Source organism: Cavia porcellus, unplaced genomic scaffold, assembly GCF_034190915.1.
Source record: "Cavia porcellus strain 051 isolate PalLab524CR breed Dunkin Hartley unplaced genomic scaffold, mCavPor4.1 scaffold_6, whole genome shotgun sequence".
Lineage (NCBI taxonomy): Eukaryota > Metazoa > Chordata > Mammalia > Rodentia > Caviidae > Cavia > Cavia porcellus.
In genome coordinates this window covers 8,149,996-8,167,096 of record NW_026947489.1, presented here as the reverse complement: position 1 = coordinate 8,167,096, position 17,101 = coordinate 8,149,996, and the positions used below count along the sequence as shown (strand labels likewise).

General features: G+C 37.4%; 1 protein-coding gene across 19 annotated transcripts in view; it reads left to right on the top strand.

Annotated features, from left to right (window-relative positions):
* The window catches only part of Tjp1 (tight junction protein 1), a 319,842-nt gene that overhangs the window by 248,768 nt on the left and 53,973 nt on the right, over nt 1–17,101 (top strand). For 18 of the 19 annotated variants that reach the window (XM_063249899.1, XM_063249895.1, XM_063249893.1 and 15 more), the window contains one exon: nt 9,393–9,449. In XM_063249899.1, the coding sequence (XP_063105969.1) occupies nt 9,393–9,449 (57 nt within the window). Of the gene's footprint in view, nt 1–6,631; nt 6,914–9,392; nt 9,450–17,101 lie in introns of those variants that run through there. The other variant, XM_063249908.1, reaches the window with a different exon arrangement.

Sequence of the window (17,101 nt, the reverse complement as noted above, 5' to 3'; positions counted from 1 at the left end):
GTGACTATATTATCAGTCATACTTTGAAAATAAATTCTGAATCAGTTGTTTAGTGTTTTCTAATTGTCTTGAATGTCAACTTCCTCTTTAAAATACCTTTTGAAAACTCAATCCAAATAATGCCAGCTCATGGTGATCATTTGGCTTGGCTTTTATATCTCTTAGACATGCAAATTTCCCCATCACTGTATCTTTCTCTTCACTTTTTCCCTTGCAGTTTGGTTGAGGATTTTTTGACCTGAAGAATTTTTCAGTCAGGATATTTTTGCTTGCTTCTTCATGGTGGTTGCAGTGGTGTTCAGCTCCCTGTGTTTGGTGCTCAGTCCTTTTCATTTCCTATAAATTCATATTTTTTTCACATGTTCTTCTACATCTCTGCTTTAGATACAGTCACCTTGTAAGCACTCAGTAGCCAGTTGTGGCTGGTAGTTTCCATGTTACACACCATAGATCTAGAGACTTGAGCAGGTTCAGATTCGATTTATGTTTTTTATAAGACTAAATCATAAGGTTTATTAGATTGAGGAGATTTTTATTGTTACTTATAGATGACATTAAGCATAATGAATGCCTGGATTCCTTTAAACAGTGTTTTTTATTAGTACATGTTTGCAGTACCATAATGCTTCTTTGTAGGAGGTGGATGGATACATCTTAGTTCCTTCATACATCCCCTTTCCTTTCAGCCCTGCTCCTGCCATCTCCTGATCCCCTTCCCATTTGAGAAAGAGCCGTCTCCCTACTTCCTGTTACCTTTAATTTACTAAGTGTTGCAAAATGGTGCTCAGATGTTACTCTTTTTCTTCACTTGTTAGCCAGAATATCTGTAACAGAACCTTGCCCTCCTTAACTAGTTACCCAGTGGAACTGTTAGTACAGGGAAGACAGAATAAATATGGTGAGTCCCCAGCTTAGGGATATTTGAGTTGTGAACTCTCACAGGTGTCCTGTATAGGACTGACTTTGTGGGATATGAGTAAATGTGAGCGTGAGTGTACTCCTGGAACAGACCTGTACCTAAGCTGGGGCTCACTGTGTACTTCCTGCCCTTGCTGCGTGTGTCGAGTTGTACCAGTGTTTGTCACTTTGTAAAAATCATGGAACAGATGCCTGGGTAGATGGAAGCATGTTTGTTTTATTCCGCAGCATTATAGTCCTTATTGTCAAGTTTATTTTGAAGTTTTTATATCATAACTCATTAAAGTAAAACAAATCATAGGTGTATATAGATTGATGGATTTTCAAAGGAAGCATACATCTCTGTCCAGCAACTGGATCAAACGAAACAAAAATGACATGACACAATCAAACATAACTATTCTCTCAAGAGTGTCCCTCAACCTTAGTGCTCTTTCATTTACTACATACACAGGGATAACCTTACCTCAACTTCTAGTGTTGTAGAGCACTGTCACATGTTTTTTAAAATCGCACCATTTTTCATGTTAAAAAATTCCTATGTGTGCTTTGTCAAATATATTAAAAATTGAAGCACTTGAGCCAATTTTTTCCTGAGTATACAAACACGCTGTTATTTATTAATTTTTAGCAGCCTGTGACTTTCAACTAGCCATATCCCCAGGCGCTCTCTCACCCTGTCTTTTTTGAGACAGGGACTGGTTAACCCCTTGTATTGCCAAGGATAGGCTTAGGTGTCCAGCCTCTGGCTCTAGGTCCCACAGTACTGGGATTTCAGAGGTACCACCATTCCTAGCTGCCTTTGTGTGTGTGTGGTTTGTTTTTTCAGAATTACTGTCATCCTCGTAAGCCTTTGTAGCATTTCTGTTTTAACTTATTTTGAAATATTAGACTTCCTGTAAAGTTCATCTTTATTTCCCTGCCACCATCTTCAGTGTTCATTTGTCATTCAGTTTTGCTCGCTTGTTAGGGTTCTTACTCCTTTTTGGATGTGCATTGTCTCCCCCGCTCCCATAAATTTGTTGGTTTTACTGTTGTTTTTGGATAAGTGAAGGATGTGTCATGGAACAATACTGTGTGGTTCTAAGAATCAAAGCTACACTAAAAGATGTACTCAGAGAGGGGCTGGGGATTTAGCTCAGCGGCATAAGCGCCTGCCTTGCAAGCAGGCAGTCGTGAGTTGGATCCCCAGTACCGATAAAAAGGAAAAAGACAAAAAATAAATAAGTAAATAAAAGATGTACTTAGAGAAATGTCACCCTCTCTGTCTTTGCTACCCTGTTCTCTTTGTTCTCCTTTTCTACCAGAAAAATATTGAGAGGTTTTTATCTTCGGCTGTTAGGAAATGTCATAACCTAAAAAGTTTCGTTTTTGATAACTGGAAAATGTTCTGGATTTCAGACTTCCAGGAGTATCTGTAACTGTTCCAGATGGGATTTTCTCACTGTTTATGGAGCATGGTAAAAAATACGGTGAAGGTTGAAAAATTTACTGCAGGGAAAGACACACCATTCATGTTCCTCAAAATAATCCCCCTCAGGTACCAGGAGTTGAACTCAGAACCTCGTACTCAGTTCTCCGCCTTTTAAACACACTTGTCCCTTCATTTTGGTCACTTTCGGAAGCACTTCTTATGGTCCTTCTTTAGTTGCAGTGTCATGGCTACCTTGATAGCCTCAATCAGTTAAGAAAGATGACTTTTCATGGTCATTTTGACTTGGGGAAGAACCAGAAATTGCGTGATGCAGATCTGATGAATAGTGTGAGGACACACCATTGTGTTTTTAGGAGCCTGCCTTTTGTGTTGAATGGTACTAGAAAACAACATTCACTGTAATTTTGATCACACCTTGTGAAGATGCTCTTGAGAGAGGACTTTCAGAAGTGCTTCGGAAGGTGGGGGAACTATGGGATAAGTGTGAGGGGGAGTGTTTGAGTGGCAATGTGTCTTTTACTGTATATTTGGATCACACCTCATTCTGTACCTGTAATAGTAACTTAAACAGATACTCATCTACTTTAGTTTCAGGACAGCAGCTAATACTTAGCAACTCATCTACGAACTGAACTCCAGTTTCAGTCAAAAATTTGACACAGAAGTGTTCCTTTCACTTAATATTTCCTAATTAAATGCACATTCATTTGTCTTCTAAATTGTTAGTCAAAGGGTAGGCACAATGAACTACAGTGTTTTAAAATTTAACTGTTTTTGGGTATAACAGTGTTGGAATGTAAGTTTACTTTAGATTTCAGTCCTGTAGTTACACTCTAAACTCTTGATGTTTTTCTTTGCTTAGTTTTTCATTTTGTTTGGTGGTTTGTGTGTATGTGTGTGTGTGTGTGTGTGTGTGTGTGTGTGTGTGTTTGAGATAAGGTCTTACTATTTAGTCCATACTCACCTTGAACTACCTCTGTAGCCCAGGCTGGGCTCTAGCTTGCCATCCTCCTATCTCAGCCTTCTGAGTGCTGGAATTACAAGGATGTGCTCCTATGCCAAACTTGTTTTGACAATTCTCAGTGTTTAGTGAGTTCTTGTATCCCTGGGTTCTGCAAGTATTTCCACGACTTCAGATTGATTTTTTTTTTCCTGCTTCTTGGGTGTCTCAATTTGGAGAATTTAATAGACAGTCCTCAGTCAGTACAAATATATACTGCTCTTTTTGTACTTCATTTTCATAATGGTGATCAGAATTGAAAATCAGATTTGTAGTGGAAAGTTCATAGGGAGCCAGAGGCTGTCCTTGTACTTCTCATTTAGTTTCTGACTCAATCTCATCTCATTAAATAATTTTGCTTTCTATTTTGGATGGGGGAAAAAAACCCAACAATGAAAAAACCAATCAGGGGCTAGGGATTTAGCTCAGATGCATAAGCACCTGCCTTTGCAAGCAGGCGGTCATGAGTTCGATCCCCGGTACCAATAAAAAGGAAAAAAGACCAAAAAAAAAAAAAAAAAAAAGAAAAGAAAAAAGAAAAAGCCAATCATAACCACTCGGGAACACAGGAAATCAGAAACATTTTGGTGTGACAGCTTTGCTCACTAAAGGAACCCAGCAATAGCACCAGTGTGTTCCGTATCTTTACTCCTTGTTTTTCTTAAAAGCACCTTGTTAGGAAACTGTCCCATGTACTTTGAGATCATACTGAAAAATTTATTCTAGGAAAATAATAATGTTTAAGAGTCTAGTAATGTGTAAATTTCACAGAAATTCTGTTCTTTTTGGATGTCAGATAAGGTAAATTGACTTCAAATTGAAAGACTATCAGTTTTTAGATTTTGTTCTGGATGATAAGTGATGTTTTGTACTAGCTCCGCTGGTTTTCTCATATTCTCACTGATGATGCCTCAGATTTCTTTAGTCTTTTTGACTAAAATATGAGTAGTCCCCCAGGTAATCATAGTTTTTTGGTTATTGGATCTTTTCTCCTGGTTTCAGTGCTGCTGCCCTGTTGACTACTCTTAGATCTGTGTCTGCTCTGGAGAGCAGTATTTAACTGCAGACATATATCCAACTGCCTCCTTCCCATATCTCTGCTCTACTGGGTCCACAGTTACATTAAGCATATCTGAACTGCACTCGTGATCTTTTCTTGCCTTTTCATTCAGCTGCCTGGTTCAGAAACCTGAATATAATCTTTAACTTCTCCCTTGTAAACAGTTTTTTGTAAAGGAAAGGGCTCACAATAAACATCTAACACTGTCTTAGTTTGTGTTGCTCTGTTTCAGAGGCTCTTGTTTCTTAGGTATTTTTCCAAAGGTCTCCCTGCCTCAAATCCATGTTCCACATTAGTCTTCAGAAGGAATTCTGGTTATGTCATTTGATTATCTAAAATTTGTTGGTGTCTTCCTGTTGAGCTTAACATCCTCTGCAGTACATCATAAGGTCTGGTACCTAACAGCTTTTCATACTCTCCCACAAATTGTATAACTCAGTTATATCAAAGCAAGCTGTCTTGTGGATTCTTGCACCCTATTCTCTTTCCCTGTTTGATTTCTGATTACCCCTAAGGGGTAGTGAAACTGCCTAGGATTAGGATCTGGAGTCTTGGCAGGAAGCCCTTTAGAGTTGGTGATCTGAGTAGTGTCTTTGCCAGCTGGATCTTAGAACAAAGAAACCAAACAACCTCTTGGCAGATTCTGAAATACAGCTTTTTTGCTTCTTCAGAAATTGTGATTCTAGTCAGTTGATGCTTAGAAATGTATGCAGAACTAATCCAATGATCATGAATTGCAGTCACTTTTGATTCCTATGATGCATCACTAATTATTGAATTTGTATACTGTTCCTGAGAATTACAGTCTAATAGAATTTTGGAGCTGGAAAGATCTTTTTACTTGATAATCTCATTCAGTTTCTAATTTTATAGGTGAGGAATCCTTGTGTTACATTTTTAGTTTATGACAGGTTTGGGTGCTGGAGTTATTTTTGGGCTAGTTCATTTTTTACTTGATAGAATCTTTCAGAGTGACTGGGGAAAAATAATAGTAGAATCACAGTGGAATAAAACATTTTGTCCTTGATCTCCTACAAGTGTTGCACTTGTGGTTTAACACACAGTCTCACAATTCTTTTAAAGACAACTGATACACAAATTTACAGTATAAATACACTTATTTAAGCCAGGTATGATGGCTGTAATCCCAGCACTCAGGAGGCTGAGGCAGGAGGATTATTGGAAGTTTGAGATCAGCCTGGGCTACAAAGTGAGCCCAAGGCCAGCCCGAACTGCTTAGCAAGACCCCGTCTCAAAAACAAAACAAAGCAAAAACAAAACCACACTTATTTAATAAATGATAGGTGAATGTTATAAAACTGGGCAAAAGGGCTCACAGTGAAACTCAGACTCCTAGTCCTCTACTTCACAGGCCCTTGTTTCTTAGGTGCCCTTCAAAGGAAACCAAACCTGCCTTTTTTGATGCATCAAATTGTCAACCATCAATGGCTCGCTAAAAACAATAGTGCTCTTGGAAGTAGTTCTTAGTAAGGTTACTGGTACTAAACATGTTTTTAATCAGTTTTAGCTTCAACTTGTGAACGTTGTGTTAGAAAGAGCTCCACTGTGCCCCACTCCCAAGGATTTTATTATGATCATTTTCAGACATACAGTGTTCAAAGAATTTTCAGGTGGGCTCCTGAATCCTGACACTGAGATTCTACCACTGTGATTTTACTATATTTGTGTCATCTCACGTCTACGTTTGTTTATCCATGCACCCGCAGTTCAATCGGAACTCCTCATTAGGGTTGCCTGGTTATACAAACAGCCATCGATAGAACTGTCTACTTGCTGCTAAAGCGAATGAGGGAAGGGCTAGAGAGGTGGCAAGGGATGACATGGGTGGTAGTTTACTCTGAGGATCTACCTCCCTGTCTTTGTCTCTCTTTCTAGATGAGTAGTACGGCATAGAAATTCACTATGGATTGAATTGGTTTCTGTGCTGGTCCAGCGGCTAGCTCGCCCCTCCTTTTGATATTTCATGCTCCATTACCTTGTTGTACACCTGACCTTTCATATAAATGAAGCTAGTGAGACTGAGCTGCATCGACACCCTTCTGAAGAGGCCATTGACTTAGTTGAGATGTGTGCTTTTCTAAATCCATCAGAGAAAAACTGAAAACTGGTGGTCAACTCAATACCAGCTGGATTACATCAGCATGCATTGAGAGAAGATACTCCACCTGAGGAGGGTTGTCAGGATAAATAGGTGGAGAAGAAGAGAGGTGTTGGGAGGGATTGAGGTGTTAAGAAGGCATTGTGGGTTCTCCTACGAGTTGCTGTCTGAGCTGTTGGTTCTCCTGGAGAAGCTTTGGTCTTCACATCGAGCATTGCTTCCTGGCTCTGGAGGGGAAGACATGTGCTGCCTGGTCTCCAGGATGAACTCGTCACACTGCTTCCTGGCACGTACCGACTGTGCTTGTTGTCAGAGGAACTCGGTGCCTCCATGTCACTGAGGACAGCTGTGGTTCCTTTCAGGACAGCCCCGCTCTTTGTTGTGAGTGTGACTTCTTGGCTCCAGTGTAGAACCCTCATCCCACTAGCACAGCTCCTTCATCCCGCTGGCATAGACTTTGTGGCTTCCACCGCTGACCCTTGGGTCTTCCCGGCACGAATCCGTAAAAGAGACTGGCATGAGTCCTTCTTGTGGGCTCTGGGCCTCCAGTTGGACTCGTGGAGGCGTTGTCCTGAGCTCTGGGTTTTTATCTGGACTCATGTGGGACATTGCTGTAGAGTTTAGACTCTTGACTAAATAATCTATGTCGTTGGTGTTGCGGGTAGATTTCCTGCATTCTCCTGTGTTAACTTCCGGTGACCATTATAAAAATATTATAAACTCCATGCCCTGATCTGAATTGTTCTCTGTGTACAACCCCTGACTACAACAAAAACTATACTAATTTTGATGTGAAATGAGGAGAGCAGTTACATTTTGATTTTTTTTTTCTCTTTCTTGTACAAAAAATAGTATTTTTTGGAGATTATATATCAAGACCTTAATGTACTCCCTTCCTAATAGTAGAATAAACAGTTTTTTTTTAATTTATGGTAAGATATTAGTTCCTTTAAACATTTGTTTTTTTCTAAAAGCCAAGGTATACGTGGTTACTACTGGAAATTTCAGTTAGGAGTGGAGTTTGGTGAATGTAATTAAAAATGCATTGTCAGTTTGTTCTGAGTAGGAATGGACAAAGGAAGCCAAAAGAACACGATGGAAAAATGTCACCCATAGCTCCATCTCTCTGGAGATGGCTAGTGTTAACATTTGATATGTCTTTTCAGTCTTTTCTCCCCTGCTCATGTTTAAACAAAAGGAGAATGATTGTATACCAGGTGCTTCACGACCTGCTGTCCTTCCCCTAACGTTAAATGAGCTACGTGGCCATTACAGCCACAAGGGGAGGACAATGGGCTTCACCACTTGCACGTTGTTAGGAAAGGGTTTAAGAAAGAAGAGAGGCGATGTTCTTGGTTAACAACGTGAATCCAGCAAAGACCAATTTAGAGCTATACCAACAGTTTTCATTCCTAGTTTCAGCTGAGATTAGACAGGTAATTATTCCAGATATTTTTGTTACATGTATTTTAATGGAGCTGTTGATACTAGTAGATTTACTCATGTCATCAGGGGTCCACCCTGAAGGAGTTTTTTAAAATGCACTGAATTCGGGTCAGTTTTTGTTAAAACAAAACAACACAGCTTTGTCTGCACTTGATTGGAAGACAGGAACAATACGGTGTTAGGGTTGGCGGTTCTTACCTGTAGTCAGAACAGAGAGCTCCTTTCTCTCTCTTTTATTCATCGGGTAGGAAAGTTAATCTACTTGCTTTGAATTTAGGGAAGCATGTTTTGTTTATAGGGATTCATTTTCTAAAGTAACATTAATCTTCAATTAAAGTTGCTGTGGGAAAGGGGAAATGGGCCCTTTGCACTTTGGTGAGTGTATTCTCATGATGCGAATGGCAGCAGTGTAACAGAAACAGACCTCACTTGTGCAATAAGCATTTTTAATGATAGGTGACAAGGGATGTTCTAAGAATGTGCTCTACATTTGCCCCTTCCTTCCACCCTTTGATAACTCTGAAAAATCTTTTTCTAATATTTACTTAAAATAAATATATTTTAGGAGCCCCAGTTTTATAGTCAGAGTAAGAGACTAAATTACTTTAAAACCTTTAAGAGCAATTAACCACATTAAAATTTTTTATTTTGAATTTTTTTAGTGCTTATTTTTTAGGTAATTTATTTTCCTCATGAGTTCATAACTGGCGAAACTGAAATACACTACAATTTGAGTAGGAATATATTGGCGTTTGTATTGCTTTATTTTTTTATTTTACTGCTTTTCGGTTCTTGGGAGAACTGGAGGTTTTTGTCCATTTTTCTTCAGTTCCTTATGTATATGTACATGTGCACAATGTGTATACTAGAAAAGCAGTTCTTAAATTCATGGTTATACATGAAATTTGAGAAGGTAATTTTGCAATGAAACAAAATAAAATAATAATGTTTAATTATGAAATACTTAAGCAGCTGTTGACCAAATGTGTTGGATGGATTTGTCTGTTTTCTGTTACATGTATATTTATAACAACAGTACAGAGTTATTTTACTTTTCTTTTGCACAACATACAGTGTTTTTAAATGTTTCTTTACCACTGTTCCAACTTTTATTTTCTACCTGGCATTAAGTATAAAGTTACTGAATTAGCTCTAGTATCAGTTTTGACTGGCATGACACAAACAGAATAGTATGTGTTCGAATTAAGTTAAAACAAAGGAAGTTCTTGCATGTAGTTTCCTGTTTCTTAAAACAAAAGCAAATCAGAAAACCTATAATTACTAAACTACTTTCAGAGTATCTTTAATCTTAACAGTATAAATTTTGATATTGTATTGTTTGTTAGGTGATCGTTGCTTTATTAAAAACTTTCTGAAAAAGTGAAATGATCCGTTTTTCTTTTTGCTTTATCAGAGCACAACAATGGAGGAAACAGCTATATGGGAACAGCACACAGTGACGCTTCACAGGGTGAGTTTCTGCTGCAGTAAATAATCTGTGTTATAACTCAGGATACTGGCAGGTTTTGAAAACAATAGAGTAAAGCCAGATGTCAGGAAGCCAGAAGAAAGGGGAAAATTTTTCTATATTCTTTTGTTTAAAATTAGAGTTGCAATAAATTCTTTAAGGTCAAAAGTGAACATGATTACTATTTCATATATCCTTTTTGTTGGTACGTGTATGTTTGTTATTTTTATTCCTGGCGAGTATGAAGTGATCTACTTAAAGTTTTGAATGATCAGTTAAAACTGTACATTACTGTAAACTACAGATTGTTTAAACTCTTTTGAGTATATATGTTATTTTATAGACTTAACGTTTGAAATAAGCCAGGCCATGTACGTATTATAATGTTGACAGATCCAGTACTTGTTCATTTGAAATATATGGACCCTCAGCTATTGCTTAAACAGTTGCAGATGGCTAAAAGATTAGCAGAAGATGTGACAGCACAAAATGTGACTGAAAATCTGCATCCGACTTCTGCCTAGTTCTTACCTCTACTATAAAGCCTTGTTTTCTCACATTTGAAGAGAAGCTAATTCATACTTCACCTGTTTATAACCTGAGTGCGTTCCAAAATTCTCCTCCTCCTCCCTTTTCCAGAGGCTGACTCTTCAAGAATATACAGAAAGAGAATATTTACATATAGTGCTAAACTTAAGTGCTTTACACTGTTTCTACCAGCTGTAATTTGTTGTATTAGTGGCAAGTTGGAAAGAAGGAAATCATGGTCCTGGACTCTTCCCTCTGATAACATCATGAATGTTTGAATCTGCACATAATAGATAATGGGTAAACTATTGAAAAACAATGATTTTAGTAGTTGTACTTTTTTGTGTCCCACTAAATGGTAAAGAAAGCCATTCAGTAATACTAACTTTAACTTTTTATCTATGAAGTTGAAATACACCCTCCTGTTGTGCTGATAGGGAGCATATTAAAATAGATACATATGATTAAGTATATAAAATAATTTCATATCTTACAACTGTTAACTTGACTGATACAATGATTGATACAATGATTTGGAATCATTTTAACACATTCATACATATTTATTTTGCTTTTATTAGCTTTGTTGCTTTTATTGCTGTAATTTATGTAGTAAAATTCATCTGATGCTCAGTTGTGAGCTTTGGCAAGCACAAGTCATGTAACATTCCCATCACCTTAAACTTTGCCTTGCACATATTTATAGTCAACTCTGTCCCCTCATCCCTAGCACTAGAACCTGGTCTGTTTTCTGTTCTTATAATTTTGGTCTTTTCCAGAATGTCATTTAGTATATAGCTTTCAACACTTACAATTTGTGTTTTTACTGGTGCATTTGAGATATCCCCATGATGTTGCTTGTATTGGTGGTTATTTCTTATGTGTTGCTGAGTACTGTTGTATGAATGTGTAATTCATTTTTTCTCCAATTACACATTTAGGTTTTGTTGATTGTGAATAAATCTTTAATAATTTTCTTGGGTAAATAGGAGTAGAATGGCTGTAGGTCATATAGTAATTGTACCATGTTGCAGTCCCACCAGCAGTATATAAGAGCAGTATTCTCAGTATTCTCAGTATATAAGAGCAGCTTCCTCAGTATTCTCATCAACACTTGATGTCCAATTTTCCCCTCTTAATTTCCATTGTTCCAATAGATGTCTATTTGTATCTCTCTGTAGTTTGTATTTCTGTAAAACCTAACAGTGTTAAGCATCTCTTGACATGTGTATCACCCACATACCTTCTTAGGTAAAATATTTTCAAATCTTTTGGTTATTTTTTTTCCTTGATACCTGGGATCGAACTCACAACCTCACGCTTACCAGGCAAGCACTTGAACCACTGAGCTAAGTCCCCCCACCCTCTCTTTTGCCAGTTTTAAATTAGATTACTTAACACCTTATCAGGAACATGATTTTCAAACATTTTCTCTGATTCAGGGATTACCTTTTCACTGTAATTAAGTTTTTCCCTTTGCTGTACAGAAGACAGAGTTTTGAGAGCTTTATATTTTCTAGACCAGTGATGGCGCACCTTTTAAAGCTTTCAGTGGTGCAGACGCCCTGCTTGCAGCACACGTGCTACAAGGTTCCACTACTATTCTAGAATCTTTGTCAGGTATTGCTTTACAAATATCTTTCCCATCACGTGGTTTACGTTTTCCTTTTCACGTATCTCGTGGAATACAAGTTTTAAATTTTAACAAAGTTCAGTTTCTTAATTTTTAAAGGTCATGCTTTTGGTTTTATCTGGGAAATCTTTGCCAAACCTAAGATCACAATTTTTTTCCTGTATTTTCTTGTAGAAGTTTTGTATTTGAGTTAAGTTTTGTATGTACTATAAGAAGTGGACAGATGATTTTATTATATGAACGTCTAATATTTTGAGCAGTATTTTGTTGTTGAAAGAATTATCCTTTTTATATTTAATTGCCTTTCTAGCTTGGCCAAAAATCAATTGATAGATACACATCTTGTTTTTTTTTGAGAGACAGGGCCTCACTCTGTAGTTAGGTTAGGCTGGCCTTGAACTTTCTGTGTGCCCCAGGTTACACTGGAACTCACAGCGACTCCTCCTGCCAGGGATGGAGCGCTGGGGTTTCAGTGCTGTGCCACCACACCTGGCACGTGTACTTCTATTTTTAAATTCTTCTGGTTTTCCTATTGATCTGTGTGTCCACCCTTTCACCAATTACTTCTGCCGTGCTATAGATTTCCACTAGAAGTTCAAAACTCAGGAAGTGTTATCTTCCAAAGGTAGGCTGTTCTTTTTGCTTCGTGCACAGGCATGTATGTGTTTATTTGATTAATTTTTAAAACTTATTTTTGAGATGGGGTCTTGGCTGTGTTGCCCATATTAGGCTTTACTTGGACTGCAGGTATGTGTTATCGCACCTAACTTCTATGTAAATTGTAGAACAAGCTTGCCAGTTTTTACTCCACTTTCTCCCCCTTGAGATTTTCACTGGGACTGCATTGAGTCTGCATAGACTGATTAGGGTGAATTAATGTCTTAACAATGGTGAGTTTTCTGACCTATAAACATGTCATCTCTGCTCATCTCTGATTTCTCTTATTTCTGCTTTGTTGTTTTGGGAATTAAGTTTACATTCAAATTACTGAATTTTTGGTGCTTTTTAAAAGATTTATTTCAATTTTTGATTACTAGTATGATTTTCTTTTTTATAATGACTGTGTGGCCTTCTTAAACTAATTCTAGGAACTTATTTTTAGATTCTTTGGGACTTTTGTACATTGATAATCATGTTACTTGTGAGTCAAGGTAGCTTTATTTCTACTTACTGATTCTCCTGCCTTATTACACTCGTAGAGTTTCAGGACGTTGGATAGTGAGCAGTCCTATTTACCTTACTCCTAGTATTGGATGAAGTAGACTTTCATCAAGTATGATGGTTTTATACATTTTCTTTATCAAGGTAAAGAAGTGCTTTTATTGTATGTCTCTTTGGATTTTGCCTTGCACTGGCTTAAGGAAGTTTCCTTTTATCTTAGTGGGTTTTTTTTTTTTTTTTTTTGGTACTAGAGACTGAACTCATGGACCTAGTCCTTGCCAGGCAGGAGCTTATGCCGCTGAGCTAAATCCCTGGCCCTTACCTAAATTTTGTGTGTGTGTATTTAATCATGACTAAACATTGATGTTTGTTGATGCTTTTTTTTTTTTTTGTAACAATTTTACTTGGGGTTATAGAGGCTTTTTTCATTGTATATTTGATGAATTTCTTATTGTTAAACAGCCTTGCCTTCCTGATATAAATTGTGTTTGTTTGTGACATATTACTTATGTTAGACATTGCTTGTTTGATTTGCCAGTATTTGTGAAGGTATTTGTTTAAATGTTGATGTGAGATAAATTAGTCAATACTTTCTCTTAAACTTTTTTTTTTGTTTTGTTTTAGTATCAGGGAAGACCTATCAACACGAGAGTAAGAGCTGGGAGTGTATTTTTTCCTCCTGTGATTCCTAGCAGAGTTCGTATATAATTATTATTTCTTTTTTCCCTGAATGATTAGGAGTACTAGATACAAATTCAGTATTTTTAATTTTATGTAGGATTACTCAGGTTAGGTATTTCTTCATTAGTGTTTTTGGTTTTTGTAGCTTTATTAGTTTGTACCTTTTAAGTATTTGTTTCTATCTAACTTGGTAGATTCATAGACATAAAATTGTTCATAATGTTTATTTTTCTGAAGAATGTTCTGTGAGGATATCCTTTTTTCATTCTTAATTTTGGGAATTTGTCTTATTTCTTGGTCATTCTTGCCAACAGTTGTACAATTTTATTGTATTTTTTGTTTTCATTGATACTGTTTACCATTTTATTGATCTGCTTTTGTTTTAGTATTTATGTTCTTCTATTTACACTAAATCTAAGTTACCTTACTTTTCTCATCACTGGGACACAATACTTGGTACCTGCAAATTAATAAAGGAGGAAATTGTTTTTTTAGCTTATGGTTTATACAAGTTTTAGTTCATAGTTGGCTGGCTCCAAGGCATACAGAGGGCCATTGTAGTAGAGTGTTGCTGATGGTGGAGACCAAGAAGCAGAGAGCTAAGGGAAGAAAAGGGGAAATGAGATACAGTACACCCTTCCAGACCCCAACCCCAATGACTGGCTTCCCTGCCCTGGCTCCATCTCCCACTATCACATTTAGGTATAAACTTATCTGTGGACTAATTCACTGGTGAATATCATGCCCCCAAGAGCTAATCACCTCCCAAAGCCCCATCTATGAGTGCATAAGTCTTTAGGGGGGGAAATCTAAATATTAAATTCTAATAGTCTTTTTGATAGTTTCTTTAGATAGAAACTTGGTTACTCATTGAGAACCAGAAGTATAATTTGCCATTTTCACATTTCTAATTTAACTAGTAAACAAAATAAGACAGACTAGCTAGAAATATGTTTTTCCTTTGCATTTTTGCTTAGTTTTGTTAGGAATTTAGGAATGGACAAAATTCAGTATATTTACCACAGTATGGTGTTTTTACTACCTATGTCTCAGCTTAAAGGAAATGGGGAAAGACCCTCAATATTGAGAAATAGAATCTTGACTTTTCCAAATGTGTTAAAAGTGTCATCCCAGTTTATCTTGATACTTGACATCAGGCAATTCTGAGAACTCCTGTTTGGATGATTAGTGTAGTTCTGTTCTGTACCTGACTTTTTCTGTGCATTTGAGAGGGTCAAGAAAGGACTATCAGCCAGGGTGAATAAACATCATCAGAAGAGGAGTGTGTAATTCAGAAAGTTCTGTTTTTCACTACGTTGATTGTTGTGCTGGAAATAAAGGATTGTGTTGCCTTTGACTCTTACAAAGAGAGACCGTAGCCAAATGGAAGTTTTCAACAGCTCTCCCTCCAGGATTTTTTTCAAGGTCTTAAAAAAATAGCCTTATCTCAGTGTAAGCTAAGAGGTTTAGACCAAAGCCTAATTTAGTTGATGCCATTCTCGGAGGCTGCACAACAGTACACTTTCACATATCTCAGTCCTTTGGTGTTCTAAGTTGAGCCAACATAAAATGTAGACTAGACCCTGTCCGGCATGCTTTCTATAAAAAGACAATTAACCGTTTTGGGCATGCGGGCCATACATTTCTGTCATAGCGTTGTGACTCTGCAACTTTGATGTAAAAGCAGCTAACAATAGTAGGTAAACAAATGGATGTGACCGTGTTTCAATAAAACTTTGTTTATAGAACTGAGTAACTGGCCAGATTTGACCTTTGGGCCATAGTTTGCTTACCATTGACATAGAGCAGCGTTATCTCCATGTTTATTCTACAGAAAAAAGAATCGACTCAGTTGTTCTCCATACCAGAGTTGGTATGAGGTGGGCCTGCTAATGTTGTTTAAAATGTTCTAGTTTGAAATAGCTTTACACATTGCTGATGGAACTGTAAAATAGTGCAACCACTGTGGGTAACACTTTGGGAGTTTCTCAGAAGCTAACCATAGGACCAACATGTGCCCAGCAGTTCTCCTCAAGAAAAATGAAAATATGTCTGCAAAATAAGTTACACAACAGTTTTCATAGCAACATCGTTGATAACAGGCCAGAGTAGATGTGACACCAAAATGTTTATTGGCTGCTGAATAATAGACCAGGTATGTCTGTGTGATGGAGTATTACTCAGCAGTGAAAGTGAAGCATTGCTATGTTTCTAGAAATTAGTTTGCTTGTCAGAAAATAATGTATCTCCACTTTTCTTAGGTATTGCCAGATTTCTCCCTCAGGTAATGCAGTTTGCATGCCCATGAGCTGTTTATGTCTAATACTGATCTGCAACTTGATAATGACTGTTTATAATATTATAAAGATAGCCCAGCCACCCCCAAATATTAAAGCCAAACATCTTTCATGTGTATCTGTGCAAAAATAAAAAAAAAAAAAAAAAAAAAAAAAGTCAGCATTGTATAAATATTCCATGATAAAGTCGTTTATTTCAAGAATGTAAGATTAATGTGTTAGGAAATCCTTTAGTGTACTATATCCTATTAACAAAACTAAAGGTCTGTGATTATCCCCAAGTTCCTAAAAAAGCCATTATATTGTTATTTTTTGTTAAAGTACCAAAAAGTACATCTTCATACAAATTGTCGATAAAGAGTTACTTTAATAGTTCTTTTAGGGAACAAGTGATAGTTTTCTAAAGGATAGTTGTGTGCAGTTTAAAAGCATATATCAGTGAACTTCATTTACTGTTACTGTTGTTGTCCTATTTGTATCCTAAGTGGGTATTCATCCACGCTTGATTTTATAATATTATGGTTTGGTCTTTAGAAAACACTGGTTCCAGAGTTAATCAAATCTTTAAAATGATGACCCGTTTCACCATATGTTATTTTTTAGAGTCACATGTTACTATCACCAGTCTTTTCAGAAAAGCCTTTAAGTACTAAAAAGCTGTTGCTCCTATGGTGGCAGATACAAATTTTCATAACTTTAATTTTAAAATTTAAATTTCATTGTTTGCAAAAAATGCTCAGTTTTTCTTCAAATAGCAGGTATTTTATTCATGGTGGAGAAAAATGTCTGTCAAATAGTGTTGTAGTTAGGGGTTGTGCATAGAACAGTTAGAATCAGGATGTGGAGTTTATAATACTATTTTATAATGGCCACCGGGAGTTAACACAAGAAAATGCAAGAAATCCATCTGCAACACCAAAGACATGGAATATTTAGTCAAGGGCCTAAATCCACAGCAATGTCCCACATGAGTCCAGATGAAAACTCAGAGCTCATGACAGTGCCTCCCATGAGTCCAACTGGGGGTCCAGAGCCCACAAGAAGGACTCAGTCCAGTCTCTTTTACGGATCCATGCCAGGAAGGCCCAAAGATCAGCGGTAGAAGCCAGAAAGTCCATGCCAGTGGGGTGAAGGAGCTGTGCTGGTGGGATGAGGGTTCTACACTGGGGCTGAGAAGTCACACTCACAACAAGTCCAGGGCTGTCCTGAAAGGCACCACAGCTGTCCTCAGCAACAAGGAGGCCCCGAGCTCCTCTGATGACAGGAAGCAGTGTGACGAGTTTATCCTGGAGACCAAGCAGCACAGGTCTTCCCCCCGGAGCCAGGAAGCAGTGCTCGATGTGAGGACTAGAGCT